Raw genomic sequence first — 16,005 nt, 5'->3', positions numbered from 1 at the left:
TATGCGCTAATTGAATGTGAAAACCAAATGCAAGTTGGGCACTACAACAGATCGAATCAGAGGACAGGACGGCGGATCTCGGATCGGGGCACAAATGGAGAAACTGGCGAAACAGATCAGAAGGCCAGGAGGAAAGAAAGCGAAATCGGCCAGCGAGCAATGCATTTTGCGTTGTTCGGTTTCTAATTAAAATACCAAAAAGAGTCGGCCGACACACAAAACTAAGCTCAGCGGATGATCAAGGCCCGGAGAAGTGGATTCAGAGGGGGGTGGTGGCGGGGGCTACCTCAACGTGCGTAAATTTCGTCAGCTAAGCTCGGCTCGAACAAAACGAAATGGCCGGGTTCTCGTGTATGAGTGTGTTGTTAATGAAGCAGAAAATGCCAGGAATTTTCGCTTGATTGTGGCTGCCTCTCGTTCTCTTATATTCGATTCTGCACACAAAAAAATTTAACAATTTTAACTAGCTTTTAACGGATCAAAATCGAATTGCCTCATTTAAACAAAAAATGCATCACCCCTGCTCTTTCTTTCAAGATTCTTTTTTAGGCGGTCACCAAAAAAACTAATAACGAGAAAATTTTTGTATATTAAATATTTCGCCGTGTTCATAATTTGGCAATAAAACTTTAAAGGGTTGTGTTTAAATCGTAATAAATTTCACAGCTTACACAGCTTAAAAGGGTTCAAATGTTAAATCGGGTGGGATTTTTTGAAGTTAAGATTAAAAATAGTATTTTTTTTAATAATAATAAATCCTACTTTTATTTCGTATTATCATTTAAATACAATAAGATTTACAACTTAAATAGTTTGTATTTGCATTTATGAGACTTATTGAAAGTCTTAAAAATCATTTCGAAATTCGTTTCTGTGTATGACGGCCCAAGTGTTTTATTTAGTTATTGAACAGTGCTATCCAAGGCCTGGGACTTTGGTAGCCGCCCTTTTCGAACCGCTGCTGCCAGGCGAAATTTTAGCGGCATTTTTGGCGCTTTTTTCTGTATTATTTTTCCTGCAAAGAGCTCCGCTGATGTTTCGGTGGTTGTTGCTGTTTTTTAATTAACGCGCGATACGTTTTCAACTTTGAAGGGCCAAGGAGCGCACATGATGGGCATATAACTCATTGGAATTATGGTGGAAGGGGCCAGCAGAAGAAGAGGGCCAGCGGGCCAGTCCTCGAGCTAAAGTTGCCCGGCCAGAACAGAACGAACATAAACTTTATCCGTCTATAATCTAAATATGTTTCTCGGTTGCTCTTTGCGCCGTTGTCGTGGCTGTTGCAACAATTTGCAGCAAATTGAAAGCCAATTACGTTGTTTGCAGCATGCCAAGGCAGCGACGGTCGGATCGGATCGGATCGGAACGGGCCATATTGCCAGGGCCTCTTGGCCGGCAGACAGGCGAAATTGCGAGGCACACCGCTCTCGTAGACGACATAAATATCAAATACAGGTCCATAAATTTGAAACCAATTAGCCAACTTAAATTGATAATAGTTGCCGCAGCGAGGGGTTCCAGGAGCTGGGTCTAGCATTTGCCTACAGGCCGCAGGAAGCTGCCACCGACGCGAACCTCCGCTCGAGGATCTCTTTGGCGATCGCTAATGGCAGTGCCATTTGATGACATACGTCGCTCGTGTTGAGCCGCCAATTTTCGACCGACAATTGCTGGCCATATATGTAAGGCCGCAAAAGCAGCAGCAACTGGCACTGCAGCCACAGCAGCAACTGCGGCAAAAGCAGCGTCTCATATGTCGCATGTCGTGCCTGTCGTGTCGTTCTAATCACAATTGCTGCCTCTGCCGCGGCTGCGCCTTTTTATGGCGCTTTTATGCAAAACAACTTAATTTCGAGGCCCGATCCGTTTGCAACAATGCAGCGCGTAAAATATGCACTCGCAGGCAGCAGCAGCAGGAGCAATTGCAACAGCAACACCAACTACAGCAACAACATGGCTCGCAAAACGAAAGACTTAGACAACGAACTCGTACAAATGTTTCGTCCATTTGCCTGTGTGTCGAGCTGTTATAGAAAATTATCTGAAACTGATTTGATATATATTCAAATAGGCGCTGTGCGACACATGTTGCTGCTGTTACATGCAACATTGGCCGTATTTGTTGCACGCAGCAGCAACAGCAACACAGAGCTCCTGGAGGAGTCGAACCAACCAACTGGTAGCCAGGTTAGACTTGTCGTTGTTATTTGTATGAAATGCTGCGGATAACATCGCCAGCAGTAAACGTTTAGTTTGTGTTTTAATTAAAATATTTTCATTTCCCCTGCGCCGGCGACAGGCGAAGATTGCCGCTGAGAAAGACGCTGCGACTGGATCAAGATCCAGGCACATCCGCGTCTTGCTGGACAAGTGGCATTTATAAGCAACATTATAAACTAATTTAGTTGGGGAATTGATTGGCTAATAGATCTGGGAAGCGTCTGAGAGAAAGTCGAAGTATGAAATCAAATAGTAATCTAATTTAATGATATACATTTTTAAAATGTGAACTTCTTATATTTATGTGTTTAAAATATTACTTGGAGAAAAGTATTTTAATTTTTACAAATTGGTTAGGAACTTTACAAATTCCCGAAAACCAAAGTCTTTTACAATTTTCGTTATTATGAAATTAAAATGAATAATTTGATTTGAATGTCAAAACACTAGGAGATAATCCCACTGCCAGTTTAACCCCTCTTAGCCAGACATTAATTGATTTACCAAACCCCCCAAAGCCACCTCAAAAAGAAAGAGGAACCAAAAGCAGTGAAAAATCACCCATCTGTGGCAGAACCACGGTTTATAAATGTCAGAGGCGACATTAATGTAGCGCATTTGTCTAATTAGACAAGCGTTTTGAGCATGATGCTCCGCTCTCGCTCCACGCTAAATAGATTAATCAGCTAATTGATGAGCATAAATTACGGGCATGCAAATGAGGCGTGATCGCGGCTCAGCTCTATGCTTATTGATGGCCAGGCCAAATTAAATTGGGCAAATGAGCGGAGCCGGGCAATTTAGTATATCAATGGCCGATGCTGAAGGGCCACCCACTGGGCAGCAGATAAAACGATCAGTAGAACTCTTTCCAAATCGATGCTTGCCAGGTGCAACGTACAACTCAATTAATAACAATTTCTCAGAACAATAAGCCAGGCGACGGCCGAGGTGAGTGCAATCCTTTTTGGCCAACATTTGATTATCTCACGGCCAGAGTGGCTCCTCCTGCTGGAGTTGGAGTTTGAGCTTGTGGATCTTGCTATCGGGTGCTGCCATCGGGGCGGTCGCGGTGTTGCGGAATTAGCCACTCGGGCCTGAACTTTGGCGGTGCACGAGGTCGTGGCCAAATTGCCAGGCCATGCTCGGCACCGGAATGTTTGTTGGCTTTTTGCTTTTTGTTTTAATTGAAACCCGTACGAAATGGAAAATGGACTTTCAACTTGCCAGCTTGCTAAATTAGGCACACACAAAGAAAACCAAATGATAATTCTTTTTTAAATAAAAATTGTATGTATTAAATTGATAAAGGAGTTTAAAATTTAGAAGTTGATCAACTTGGAAATGAAAATGTAACAGTCGAACAGATATATTTTTATGTAGCAATATCGGTTGAAATATTGCAAAAGAGAGAATCTAAGATTATATCGATCAATGCTTTATTTATTTATCTTGGATTATAGTCATTTGTCAAAAACGAATTCAAATTGTGTTGCTTAAAAATAATTATTTTCAACATTTATATTTACCATCACCTTAAGCTTCGGTTAAAATAAACGCTTTTAAATCTGAAATCAAATACTCGAGCTATAGTGATAAAACCGTATAATTTTTCAGGTGCAGCTAGCTGAGGCAGACTTTTTCTAATTTTGAGACCTGAGTGCATTGCAGGGCAGTCGGAAATTTATGGCGGGCCAGGCAGTGTCGAAAATAGCGCCAGCAAATCTGCGACTGCGAAAGCGACAGGCGAGCGTTGACGACGAAGACGATGCGAGCCCGATGTTGATAGCTTTAGCTTTTCGCCGGCTGGAGTTACTTTCTAATGCTGCAGTAGAGTGGAGATGTGGATGTGGATGAGGATGCATTGCACACGAGAGTCATAAGCGCAACCGAGGCAATTAAGTTCGAGCGACAAGTTGCGCCGCTGGAAGCCAGGAAACTCGGCTAGGATCGGGTGGAATCGGTGGTAACTGGGAAGGGGTGTGCAGCTGTTACATGTTTATGGCTCGAAACGGATCGCACGTAATGGGATTTGCGCTGAGCGACAGCGATAGCCTGTGACTGCAGCAACTGCAGCAGGCAACGGGGCCCAGTCACATCCACAGATTCAGATCCGAAGCCAAGAGCTATATGGGTAGAGCTATAGCCACAAGTGCTGCTTCGACAACAGTGCCTCAATAAAGCCGATCGCATTACCAATTAGGCGTGCACACTCGACTAAACAGCCGCCTCCTTCTGGCAAGTGGAAATTGAATTAGTTGTCGCTGCATATGCGTGACTATGTAGCTGCTGCCAGGGGCTCCATGATCAGCTCTGGGGATGCACGTTACATTAAATTTTGCCATTCATTCATACTTTAACCAAAAAATGGATTCGATAAAAAATATTTCAATTGGAAATTTTTTTTGGCACCTTTCTAGTTCTTGGAAAGCTGACAAAAAAACATTAGTTTCACTAACATACACCAAAAATTACATTAAATCAATATGGTCTTTAGAAGATTACTTAATTTAATAATCCTGTTTAATAAACTCTGAAATATTTTCTCTATTTGAAATTCCTTATTTAAGATACTTCGCGAAAGATAAGTGGTATGTAAGACATGTTTTTTTACAAACAATGAGCAGTAATATTTTAAAGTAATAATTTTAAAAATTAAATATCAACAAAAAAGAGTTTTATCAATTATTAAAACATTTTTTTTTGTTTTCTTAAATTTTTCTACGTGTACAATCAAAAGCCCGCGAGCTAGAGAGCAGCAGTCTGGTTTGGGTGTCGCCGTTCGTATGTGTAAACACTTTTTACACTTTGCCACATTCCTGCGCCGCGCGCATAAATCAGGCAGTGCTCGCCTGTCAATCTGGAACTGCGCCATCGATAGCATCGTGGTCTTCGTGAAGTGGAGGTGACCGGAGGAGCTTTTAGCAAGTGCTCAACAGCTGGCTGGGTGTGCGCTAGTTGTGGCTTCGTTTCTGTGCCAATGCAAATTATGGCAAGTAGCTCAGGATCCTGTTTTCCCTTCAAAGCGCTGAAGATACTCTTTATCTGCGAAAATGGGGGAAAACGAAGTGGGAACATTACTGTACGCTATTTGTTTAACTTTATTAGATGTGTTATGTGGATAGGATTTTATTACCAAAAAATACAAGTCTTTAGGAAAAGTATTTACTTAAAAATTTCATCAACACTTTTAACAAAGAAATAAAGTTCTCAAGTTGATTCAACAAGTTTTTGGCAACACATTTAAAGTAGATAAAGAACAATTTCTGCAATAAACTTAATATTTTCGGGTACAAATACTTATAATAGCCAGATTCGGCGACCAATAATTATTTTTTGGTTTTACATATAGACTAACATAATATATTTGATAATTCTAAGTTTTGCAAAATATGACAATTCAGTATCTAAACATATTTTTTAAAATTAACAACAAGTAAAAGGCAAACCCAATCCATCTTCAGTCGGCCTCCTTAATTAATCTGCTGGTTCTCCACGACTTGCCCAGGTAACGCTCTGAGGTGCCCGAAAACCAGATGCGCTCATTGATCAGGTGTGAATGCTGGTCCCCCAAGGCGGGCTCCACATGGAACCGCTCTTTGATGCAGCGATGTGTGAGCACATTGGTGACGACCCACTGCCACGGGATGGGATTATGAAAGCAAAAGGAAATGGATCATTCCGAAGGACTTACGGCCAATTCGTGTTGACGTTGCAGTCTTCTCATGCTTTCATGCAGTTCCAGGAGCAGCTCGTAACGCCTGGCGCCATCTTCGAGCATTCGCAGCGAAAATGCCAGGGAGTCGATTACAATCAGTTTTATCTATAGAGACAGTTAAGTTTTTTAGTGGCAGTTGCCTTGATAAATATTTGCAACAAGTTTCTGTTGACCTATAAGAATCCATTTAGAGTTATAAATCGTCATTTTAAAAATATATGAATAGAAAAATAGTTTATCTTTCAAGATTAAATCAATTCGACTTTTTTAGTCTTTAAAAGAAAACCTAAATAAGTTATTAAATATAAATTACATCAGGATGATCTACGAGGTGCCTGTGACAACTTAAGACGGTGGCCATTAACTGAACCACATTTGGACATCTCACATAGTGGATTTTTTTCAGCATTTCAAGGGCTTTAAACTCTGGTTCTTTGTGTTTATATTGCTTTTCCAGTTCCTGAGCTAAGCCTATACGAAAAAAAGGATTTGAATACAGTAAAATAGTTTATTCGAAAAACTTACCCAGCAATCTGTCTGGATGAAAGTCCTGTCGTGAGTCAATAAACAAAGCACTTCCTTCCAAGCCGCCAGCATGCTTTGGTATTTGCACATTTAGACACAGCTGTAAACTAAATAAATAAATACATTATTTAATCTGTACATTTTTGTAAGTAACCAACAAACTCACCACATTTGCGTTTTTCCGCTGCCCGAATTGCCAATCAATTCTATGACTTGACCCAAGGATATTCCACCTCCAAAAAAACTGTCCAGGGCATTGTTCCCTGTCAAAATTTTATTCGTGGTACTTTGTGAGATGTCCCAGCAGGAGTTATCAAATAAGTTAAGGGTTTCGCTGGACACAGTAGGACTATCCATTTCTTTGCCAGTGTCTGCAAAAGTTTTTGGAGGTCTCACGAGGTTTTCAGAGAGTTACTATAAGCTAAAGCATATAGTTTTATATTTATTATAATCCTTGTGAACAGATAAAAAACACTTTTAAAAGCATACTTTCTAAAAAAGTAATCAAAACAACCGCGCCATATGACTTAACAGCTATGTTTTACTAACATGCAACTCAATGTTAATTTAACAGGCCATTGGGCTATCAAAAGCTTGTTGCTATATATGCAATTTATCGATAGATAAAAAATACCAAAATTTAAATTTGTTTAAATCATTTTGTGGTTGGTACCGCTTAAAAATCATGTTTCTGATTAAATTCGACAATATTAATGAATTAAATGAGTTCCTCAAACTATTAAACTACCGAAAATCAATTTAATATTTACTTTATTTTGCTAGTATATTTTACAAAAATTCCTTTTTATGACGGCCAGCTTTTGTCACACTTTAATCATATGTTGTTTTGTTTACTATCAATTGCATTACATTTCCTGCGACGCGAATTTGTTGGACTTTAGTCACCGATAATGATGAATTTAAAGCAATTTGCTTCCCATGCCTACCGTCAGTACGAACTGGTAACGTGCATCAATATGCTGGAGCCCTGGGAAAAGAAACTAATCAGTGAGTATTGAAGATCCCAGACTTAGCAAGACTAACCCGGAATATTTTCCCACCAGACGGATTCTTCCTGATCATGCTTTCCCTGGTAATCTTCTCCAGCTTCATGTATCTGCCTGACTATCTGCAAACCCTGCTTCAGTTTTTGACGCCGCCCACCTGGCACAACAAGTCCCCGGAAAATGCAGCCTATGCAGCACAGAAAATGACACGGAGCTGAGCTTCCTCCACCACAAGTGTATATAAACTGTTACAACTCCTTGCCCACACATAACCCTTATCGAAAGACAACTTTAATTTAATGTTTATTATATAATTGTGATTCACTTCGACGGGTTCAAGATCTGTAAATATTTCACCGTGCCAAGAAAAATTCGTTTAACCCACTTTACCATGGTTTTTCTATATCGCAGGCAGATTACTATGGCCTCCACAATTCGCAAAGCGGATGTGTTGAAGAAGAGCCCAACCAGACCTCCAAGGGAAACTAAAAGAGAAAGCTCGAATTCCAAGCTATAGTTATCTATGCAGACTTTGTAGCTTACTTAAGAAATCCAGGATAGTTTTAGTCACCCGACGAACATATCGCTGTGTGGGTAGCTCTACCAGAGCCACTCGGATTTTCGAGACGTCATCCGAGGCTTCGTCATCCCTAGAATCAGAAAGAAATGCTTATATACCGAGATAATTTTCCTTGAGCTTATGTCGCCAAAAAGATATTTTAGGCTTTCTCGGCTATTTTCAAAAATTGTTGGCTTGTTGAACATATTCCCCAACAAGTTTATCTTCTTGAATTCTTAAATATTTAGCAATTAATACTTAAAGGGTCAATTAAGACTTAAGGAAGTTTAAAATGTTAGATATGTAGTTTTTCACTTTTGTTATACTTTTTTTATTATAGTACACTAGTTAGTATCCTAGGGTAAGACCTTAAATGGCAGGTAATAGCACAGACATTTTTGTTATCGTTAATAAACTGGTTTTAACTGGAGTTCCAGAAATATCCCTCAAAAAGTAATATTTTGGTCGAAACTTTGAAAATTAAAACTTATTGAAATAATTCTGATAAATTAAAAAACGGTTTTTTTACCCTTGTTAAAAATAATTTTAATTTGGTGACATATGGTGATAAAAATAAAATAAAATAGAACAAAATGAGTAATAAGGCAAGAGCATAGATCTTTTGGGGATCACTAAACGGGTGTATGCAGTTAATGATTTCATCACTCGTGAAAGATATTTTTAAGTAGATTGAAAACTAATAATATAGTTTAAAAATGTTAAAAAAAAATTCATTTGTTGTTATTTAGTTTATGACACAAATCGACACATCCTGATTTATTGTTTTTGTATTTTGCCCCTAATTTATCTTTCTTTTAATTATTTTGTTTAATAAATTGTAAGAAAAATTAAAGTAATAAGTTACTTACTCATCTGGTGAATTATAAATAATGTTGTACTCCGGCTCCTCGCAGGAGCTCATGCACTCGCAGGTCTTGCGCTCCGTCATGATCTTGTCGCGGATCTTGGTGAGGCAGATCAGGCCGCGGTAGTCACAAGCGGGCAGGGAATTCTGTCCGGGATTGGCCATAAAGTGGCTGGTGCAGTTACAATTTTCCAGCTGCAAAAGCACCGTGCTTTATGAATAGAAATTTTAACATGCTGATAAGTCTGTTTAATAAGCTTTAAATTAATCAGTAGTTACCACTCCACTACGCATCCGGAGTAGCTATAGAACTCATAGATGCCCTGCCGCTCTGCAACGTGCTCGTTGCCATAGCGACAACGCCGCTGGTCCATACTAAGATCGTGGACACTCTCGTCGTTATGCACCTCTATAACATTCAAGATCAGCTCCTTGTAGTGGCCGAGTAGCACCGTTTCCCGGATCATCCCCTCTGAGAACTGGTAAGGCACATCGATAGGCGCATGCACATACAACTGGATATCGGCAGCGGCATTGAAATTTATATGTCCCGGTCCCGTCTGCCGGTTATTGGTGAACTGCACATGGGACACTTTGCGAGCCTGGTGCGAGTTGAAGGAGTAACACAGTCCGTACTCCGTCTGCAGTGGCAGGAACTGATCGCAACAGTCGAATAATTCGTTCAGGTAGCTGCAGTTCACCAGCAACTGATGACAATTGGAACGGAACTGCAAGGATACGAGGACTCATTACCTAAGAACCATTTTCAAGGAAGTGTATAAATCGACCCACCATATCCACAAGCACGGTAAAGTTGGCAGGACATCGCAGCTTGGAGCAATCCTCGCAGCTGCTACAGACCCCGCGGTAAAATACAATTTCGGAGATGAAGTCATCGACATGCATATCGTGTTCCACGCCAAAATTTGAGTCACTCAAGTCCCAAATTCTTTCGGCGTTGTATATCTCGCAAACAGTGATGGCCGGGAAGGTCGAGTTCCAGTTCAAGCTAAGTAGTATTAAGTAAAAATAGTGCCTCTAAAATTAAATCCAATCGTAAACTTACTAAATCGTGTCCAAGTTAAAGGAGACCGACGAGGATAAAAAACTGTTCAGCAAGGACACAGAAACTCTCCCAAAAAAGGGCAGAGTATGGTAAAAGGTTACCAAGTAAAGTGTCCTGAATTAAAGTGAGCTTCATGGTAGGTACAACCTCATTTAAATAAACTTACATCTTTAATAAAAACCCATGAAAGCGACTACAGTGCATTTGCATTGTGAACTATCTGGCGGAAAAAAACGAACTGCCTTGTCAACTTTTACTTTCGAATCCTTTTCTGCCGTTGGCATTCAGTAACAATAGGAATAAGATATCAATCTATCCATTGTTTCCCGCTTGGACCTCATTTTATGAACTACCCTGTTTTATTGGTTTGGATTTAGTTCAATGTTAAAGCTAACATTAAACAGACGCGCCTGGTGATTATTTAAATGTTTGTCCCAAAAACCATAAATCATATTGGCCATATCAAGTGCATATCAAGTGCATAGGCCAGTTATTGTTATTGATTGTAATTGTTGTTGTAATCTATTAGTATTGAATTGAAAAAATGTTTATCTAAACAATAAGTGCAGCAGCAAACCGCAAATTACCAACCCTCCGACGATTTTACCTTTGCAGGTGACTCAGAGTTCTCTCGATCAAATGCCGGACTTTGAATTAATTATAAAAAGAGTTTAGTGTAATGCTGTTACAGATTTTTGTAATTCCGAAGCTACTGAGATATCACGTTTTTATTGAGTGATCACCCTCTGAGATAGGCCTGGTACTTAAAACTAAAGCGACGTTAACAATGACTAATTTAATTGACAACTATGTGTAAGACTTCATCCATTTTACTTATGCATCGATTATAAGAGGCTGAGCTAAAAATTGTTTCAATAAATTTTTCTCTGAGTCAACAGTTTTAGCAGTTTTCCCAAAATTAAACAAAATGTTGTGGCATTGTATGAATGAAACGGTGTGACTAATATTTATGTATCCCAAAATCTAATTTTAAAAGCTGACAAGTTTATAAAAAGTAGAACTCCAGTGAATCAGATAAATGTATTTTGACCATTCAATTTTTTTTTAAACATTTTATAGCACATATAAATCAATTAATTGAACATTAAATTGTCCTTAAAAAATTTTATAAAACATTGGAATCAATTAAACAATAAATAAATAATCTATAAAGGTACATACCCTCTGCAAGGGTATAAAAATCTTAATCAGTCGTATAAGCCGTGTGCTTACTATAGTATTTCTTTTGTGGGTTTATTAGATTGTGAATCATCATCATCAAAAATTTTATTTAAGCTAACATTCCGTCATCGGTCTGCAGTGTCTTGTGATGTAGATATAAATATTAGACCGACTATGGAGAGAACTAAAATCTTTACATGAATTGTAATTAATTGTACATATTATTTAATAAATATGGCATAATAAATAAGGCATCCCACTACCGTACATAAAATACAATTGTAACGTGAGTGGAAAGACCACTACAGGAGTTGCTGGGTGATCCACGGCAACATGGCGATGACGCTAGCAAAGATCCCCGGCTGTCTCTTGGTCACGCCGCATTGGTTTCCGCCCAAGGAGACTACTCCGTACTGGACAGTGCGGTAGGTATTCCCGAAGGGGTGCTTGAAGAATACCGGACCTCCGGAGTCTCCTTTGCAGGTGTGCTTGATATCCTTCCCCTTGGCGCAAATGTGCTTGTCATTGACATCGGTATTGTTGTAAAACATCCGGCACTCGTCTAGATTCGCTCGGGTTATAAGAGTTCGATGGAGCGTGGTGGGGGCATCCGTTTTGTCCGTTTTTCCCCATCCGGCGACGAAGAAGCTCTGGTCGTAGGATAGACTTTGTGACTGCTCATTGATCGGCAGGCATACGGGCTTAATGTGCCATTTTGGCTTCACCTGTCGGTTTAGCTTGATGATGGCTATGTCATAATGGATATTGCCATGAACGTAATCGGGATGCACGATTGCTTCCTGTACTCCATACTCCTCGTAAGGCGGAATACACACACTTTGTCCGCCCAATTCCTGGCAGTCCTTCTCCGTATCTAAATTGTGCTCTCCCAAACGTACTGCGGTCCTGTAAGGCATAAATTAGTCAGCAATAAGATCATTAAATAACAACAATATTGATTAATCACTATTAGTACCAATTAAAAAAATTCCTGTAAGGTGACGAACTCAATAAGGAACTTACACTTGAGGACGATTGAGGATGCAGTGGGCGGCGGTCAGGATGTGCCATTCGCTGATGAGGCTCCCGCCGCAGATAATCTCTCCTTTTGGGTCCTTGTCGTACTTGAGCAACGCTATCCAGGGAAATTCACCAGGCTTGGCTTTTCTTCCTCCGCTGACCTTGGGATTGCTTTTGTTACCGCAGTTTTTTACCGACTGCAGAAGTTTAAGGCCAGCCTGGTCATAGTGGCTCAGTCTACTGTCCTCCATTCGCATTTCTATTCTTTGAAATGGCGCCTGGATTGGGCAACAGAAAAGCTGAAAATAACATGATATTAAGTTTAAGATTATCAAAGACCGTTTCACATGCAAAAGCTACTAAATGTCATTAAGTATTTGGTTAAACTTACATTCGGAGAGGCAGGGCACTGCATGAGCATCAACGTGAGCTGAGTAATAATGCGTTTAGGTATGTGATCTTGGTACAATTTATGAACATGTTGTACGAATGGGCAGTTCCGGTATTGGACGCACAAACCTTCTTTATTATTCGGATTGCGGCATCTCCTTTCTGTAAGTGAACACTTTTTTAAACACTTTCTTGAAGGTAAGTCCTTATGAGATAGCTTACGGCTGAGAACCAGTCCTGACAAAACGCATAGGATGAACCCGGTAAATGTAATCAAGCTATAATTCATCGTAAAATTGGGATGCTACTTTTACTGTTAAATTTGAATTAATCTCTCTCAGAAAGACTGCCATCTAGAGCGCTGAACTGCAGAAATAAAAATGTGCCACAGATCCAGTTGTACAACGCTTTTTAACTGGGATTCGACTCTCTTCAGAAAATGTAAATAAGCAATAGTGATATCACATAAAGTTGGACCACTGAATCATCAATACTGTCCTATGTGTCGTGTGCGTAATATTAACTAATACATTAGGGCTACTGCTCATTATCTTTATAATTTATACCTAATTTATCCATAATTCTGACAGGTAAAGGGATATTTATCGGCGTGATCAATGAGCAACTCAATGTCAAGGGCCCGCTTAGCCTTGAAGTAAATCGAAGACCCGACGTTTTGCCCACATACACACATGTACGTACGTACATGCAAATTTGAAAAAAAAACCTATATTGGCATTCACTGACTCTGAGTTTGATTTGAATAATATATACGGGGTTAAAAAGTCGTGACGTTCGCACTTTCAACATACCACATTTTTGATATCAACTTTTTTATCAACGAACATTAACAAAATATTTGACTAAATAAATGCACTTTCCAAAATTTGGTTCTTGCCTAGACAGGCAATTCTTAAAAATTCATGGACCCAACTTGTATGTACATATGTACCTCGTTGTTTAATACAATTAAAATGATTCCACAAACAAAAAAGACAATTTTTTCATTTTGTTTTCCAAAATCTTTTGAGCATCGGATTTACAGACCAAAAAACAGGAACATTGTTCTCTGACATCACCCATTTTCAAAATGTTTACTTCAACGTGAATTTATTTAATTTTCTGCGTAACTGTGTATGTGTATGTTCAGCCAAAAGAAATGTATTTCCTAAAAAATTCAAGTAACTTCATATTTTAAATAATCAGTTTGAAGTTACTTGGGATGCAGATAAAATTTAACCCGACCAACATGGAGAACACTGAAATCTTTAATTTAGTTTTTATTGATTGTGGGTACTATTTATTTAACAAATATGACAAGACATCTGCATACTAGGAATATAATAAAAGGAATTTTTAAAAAGATAAGTCGGAGGACCACTACTGGAGTTGCTGTGTAATCCACGGCAACATGGCGATGACGCTAGTAAAGATCCCAGGCTGTCTCTTGGTCACGCCGTATTGGTTTCCGCCTAAGGAGACTACGCCATACTGGACATAGCGATGGGTATTCCCGAAGGGGTGCTTAAAGAATACCGGACCTCCGGAGTCTCCCTTGCAGGTGTGCTTAAGTTCTTTCCCCGTGGCGCAAATGAGATCGTCATTCACCTCGCTATTTATGTAAAACTTTCGGCACTCGTCTAGATTCGTCCGGGTTATCAGGGCTTCCTGAAGCGTGGTGGGGGCATCCGTTTTGTCCGTTTTACCCCATCCAACGACGAAGAAACTCTGGTCGTAGGTTAGAATTTGTGACGGCTGATTGATCGGCAGGCATACTGGGTTAATGTGCCTTTTTAGCTCCACCTCTCGGTTCAGCTTGATGATGGCTATGTCGTAGTGGATCCTGCCATGAACGTAATAGGGATGCACGGCTATACTCCGAACACCGTACTCCTCGTAGGGTGGAATGCAGTAAAGCCTTACCCCCAAAAGCTGGCAGTCCTCCTCCGTATCTAAATTGTGCTCTCCCAAACGCACTGCAGTACTGCAACGAATAAAGTAGCCATACATATTACCATATATAAATTCAATATTGAACTTACACTTGAGGACGATTTTGGATGCAGTGGGCGGCGGTCAGGATGTGCCATTTGCTGATGAGGCTGCCGCCGCAGCGAACCTCTCCGTTTGGGTCCTTGTCGTACTTGATCAACGCCATCCAGGGAAAATCGCCGGGCCTGGCTTTACTTCCTCCGCTGATCTTGCTCGATGGTATGCTGTTGTTGCCGCAGTCTTTGACCGACTGCAGAAGCTTAAGACCCCGCCGGTCATAGTAGTCCAGTCTACTGTCCTCCATTCGCATTCGTACTTCGATTCTTTGGAAGGGTGCCTGGACTGGGCAACAAATATGCTGCAAATAAAATTATATTAGCTGTGAACTTACCAAAGACCGTTCCATTTAGAGAAAGCTGAAAAGCTTAAGCTTACATTCGTAGTGGCAGGGCACTGCATGAACATCTGTCTCAGCTGATTTACAATGTATTTAGGCATGTCGTCGGGGTACAATTTATAGATATGTTGAACGAATGGACAGTATTGGAATTGAAGGCACAAACCTTCTTTATTATTCGGATTGCGGCATCTCCGCTCTGTAAATGAACACAAGTTTTTAAAAACTTTCCTGAACTTAAGGATTTAGGAGATAACTTACGGCTGAAAACCAGCCCTGATAAAACGCACAGGATCAACCAGGCATGTAGAATCACAATATATTGCATCCTTAAATTAAGGTGCTCTTTTTACTTAAAGCTTTAAATTAATCTGTCTCTAAAGTACTGTCAACTAGAGCGCTGAACTGAGGAACTTAGAATGAGCCAAAATTCCAGTTTGACAACGCTTTTTAACTCGGATTTGAGTCTTATCGAAAAAATACAAAAGGTATGAAAACCACAAAATTAAAATCTTTCTCGCTCTTTGCATCTTTGCCAACCTTCGCTAAGCTACCCTGCATCTACGTAATTCATCACTCTTTCATCAGCCTGTTGACTGCGATGCTGGCAGAGTCGACAGAATCAGTCGACAATCGTTTCAAAAGCAGAAAAACTGACTCTCTCTCTCTTCTTAAAAATAAGATTTGGGATAAGTAATGAATTTTTAACCGATGACCTCCTATGACCTGAAAATGTAATATTGATCACAATTTTGTATGAAAATGCATTGATTAATAAACACTTGTGATTTATTTTTATACCCTTGCAGAGGGTATTATAATTTTGGTCAGAAGTTTGTAACGCAGTGAAGGAGACGTTTCCGACCCTATAAAGTATATATATTCTTGATCAGGATCAATAGGGGAGTCGATATAGCCATGTCCGTCTGTCCGTCTGTCCGTCCGTCCGTCCGTCTGTCAGTTTAAAAGCTAGCGATCTGAAACTTTCACAGTCGTCCTAAAACAAGTGTACGCAGATCAAGTTTGAAAACCGCCCCGATCGGATGTCTATATCCTATAGCTCC

At 39.9% G+C, this 16,005-nt stretch overlaps 5 protein-coding genes across 5 annotated transcripts; 1 reads left to right on the top strand and 4 right to left on the bottom strand.

Annotated features, from left to right (window-relative positions):
* Window positions 1-5,503: 5,503 nt before the first annotated feature.
* Window positions 5,504-7,008, bottom strand: LOC108044794 (DNA repair protein RAD51 homolog 3). Its single transcript, XM_017123937.2, has 6 exons — window positions 6,953-7,008; window positions 6,630-6,884; window positions 6,464-6,570; window positions 6,252-6,409; window positions 5,915-6,043; window positions 5,504-5,857 (listed from the first exon to the last, which is right to left on the bottom strand). Exons 2-6 carry the CDS (start codon window positions 6,818-6,820, stop codon window positions 5,681-5,683), a joined length of 762 nt encoding a protein of 253 aa, XP_016979426.2. The 5' UTR covers window positions 6,821-6,884; window positions 6,953-7,008; the 3' UTR covers window positions 5,504-5,680.
* Window positions 7,009-7,318: 310 nt separating this feature from the next.
* On the top strand, window positions 7,319-7,791 carry LOC108044793 (serine palmitoyltransferase small subunit B). Its single transcript, XM_017123936.2, has 2 exons — window positions 7,319-7,471; window positions 7,528-7,791. Exons 1-2 carry the CDS (start codon window positions 7,375-7,377, stop codon window positions 7,686-7,688), a joined length of 258 nt encoding a protein of 85 aa, XP_016979425.2. The 5' UTR covers window positions 7,319-7,374; the 3' UTR covers window positions 7,689-7,791.
* On the bottom strand, window positions 7,691-10,170 carry LOC108044789 (pickpocket protein 19). The gene is made up of 7 exons (XM_017123931.2): window positions 10,127-10,170; window positions 9,961-10,074; window positions 9,687-9,903; window positions 9,174-9,622; window positions 8,899-9,105; window positions 8,014-8,120; window positions 7,691-7,955 (listed from the first exon to the last, which is right to left on the bottom strand). Exons 1-7 carry the CDS (start codon window positions 10,168-10,170, stop codon window positions 7,792-7,794), a joined length of 1,302 nt encoding a protein of 433 aa, XP_016979420.1. The 3' UTR covers window positions 7,691-7,791.
* Window positions 10,171-11,444: 1,274 nt separating this feature from the next.
* LOC108044790 (serine protease grass-like) lies at window positions 11,445-12,841 on the bottom strand. Its single transcript, XM_017123932.2, has 4 exons — window positions 12,775-12,841; window positions 12,554-12,714; window positions 12,166-12,461; window positions 11,445-12,048 (listed from the first exon to the last, which is right to left on the bottom strand). The coding sequence occupies exons 1-4, from the start codon at window positions 12,839-12,841 to the stop codon at window positions 11,445-11,447; spliced, it is 1,128 nt and encodes a 375-aa protein (XP_016979421.2).
* Window positions 12,842-13,932: 1,091 nt separating this feature from the next.
* LOC108044791 (phenoloxidase-activating factor 3-like) lies at window positions 13,933-15,269 on the bottom strand. Its single transcript, XM_017123933.2, has 4 exons — window positions 15,203-15,269; window positions 14,980-15,140; window positions 14,595-14,902; window positions 13,933-14,536 (listed from the first exon to the last, which is right to left on the bottom strand). The coding sequence occupies exons 1-4, from the start codon at window positions 15,267-15,269 to the stop codon at window positions 13,933-13,935; spliced, it is 1,140 nt and encodes a 379-aa protein (XP_016979422.1).
* Window positions 15,270-16,005: the final 736 nt, after the last annotated feature.

This window comes from Drosophila rhopaloa, unplaced genomic scaffold (genome assembly GCF_018152115.1).
Source record: "Drosophila rhopaloa isolate 14029-0021.01 unplaced genomic scaffold, ASM1815211v1 contig_178, whole genome shotgun sequence".
NCBI lineage: Eukaryota > Metazoa > Arthropoda > Insecta > Diptera > Drosophilidae > Drosophila > Drosophila rhopaloa.
This window is presented reverse-complemented; position numbering and strand designations above follow the sequence as displayed.